This window comes from Etheostoma cragini, chromosome 15, assembly GCF_013103735.1.
Source record: "Etheostoma cragini isolate CJK2018 chromosome 15, CSU_Ecrag_1.0, whole genome shotgun sequence".
Taxonomy (NCBI): Eukaryota; Metazoa; Chordata; class Actinopteri; order Perciformes; family Percidae; genus Etheostoma; species Etheostoma cragini.
In genome coordinates, this window is record NC_048421.1 from 23,748,045 (window position 1) to 23,748,909 (window position 865).

At 46.1% G+C, this 865-nt stretch overlaps 1 protein-coding gene across 1 annotated transcript in view; it reads left to right on the forward strand.

Moving 5' to 3' along the window:
- Nucleotides 1-865, forward strand: part of rgs9a (regulator of G protein signaling 9a) — a 6,445-nt gene that overhangs the window by 4,946 nt on the left and 634 nt on the right. The window contains exon 7 of the mRNA XM_034893483.1: nucleotides 120-202. Coding sequence (XP_034749374.1) covers nucleotides 120-202 — 83 coding nt within the window. The remainder of the gene's footprint in view (nucleotides 1-119; nucleotides 203-865) is intronic.

Below are 865 nucleotides of genomic sequence, written 5' to 3' on the forward strand. Positions count from 1 at the left end.
TATATATATATATATATAATATCCATGCTATAATTTGTCATAAGCATTTTCAGATTCAAGGTGCGTTTGTGTTTTGAAGCTGAGGTCACCTGCAGTCTTGTGTGCTTTCATTGGTACAGGACACTTTCTTCCGTTACCTCAAGTCCCCGGTGTACAAAGACATCCAGAAGAAGGCCCTGAACCCTGAGCCTCATAACTTCAGGTTGGTGCTGGATCCCCGCCGTAACTTTCTGACATCACTGCGCAACATATGCTCACTCCCAGCATGTCAGAAAACTTGATCAGGTGCAGAGTATGAGGGCGGGCCCTGACAGTATCTAAGTAAGGACTACTAGCCAGTCAGAAGCAGAGTATGAGGGCCCTGACAGTACCTAGGTAAGGACTACTAGCCAGTCAGAAGCAGAGCATGAGGGCCCTGACAGTACCTAGGTAAGGACTACTAGCCAGTCAGAAGCAGAGTATGAGGGTCCTGACAGTACCTAGGTAAGGACTACTAGCCAGTCAGAAGCAGAGTATGAGGGCCCTGACAGTACCTAGGTAAGGACTACTAGCCAGTCAGAAGCAGAGTATGAGGGCCCTTCCACCCCAGTCCGACACTCCTAATCCAAATAAGACTTGGGTGCGTGATCTCTGCTCCCATGTAGCTGTGCTTCCACCCAATGTAGTCCCAAGTCAACATCTGCAACATCTGAAAGGGTCTAGTCTTAATCTGCATAGCTATTAGCACTTATTAGTTTTTTTATTTTTTGTTGACTCACAACATGCTAACCGGCAACATAGGATTCCATTCACTACGCTAAGCTAACAGGTCAAATTTGACATGAAGACAACAGGGATCAGGCTTTCCAATCATTTTAAGTTCACC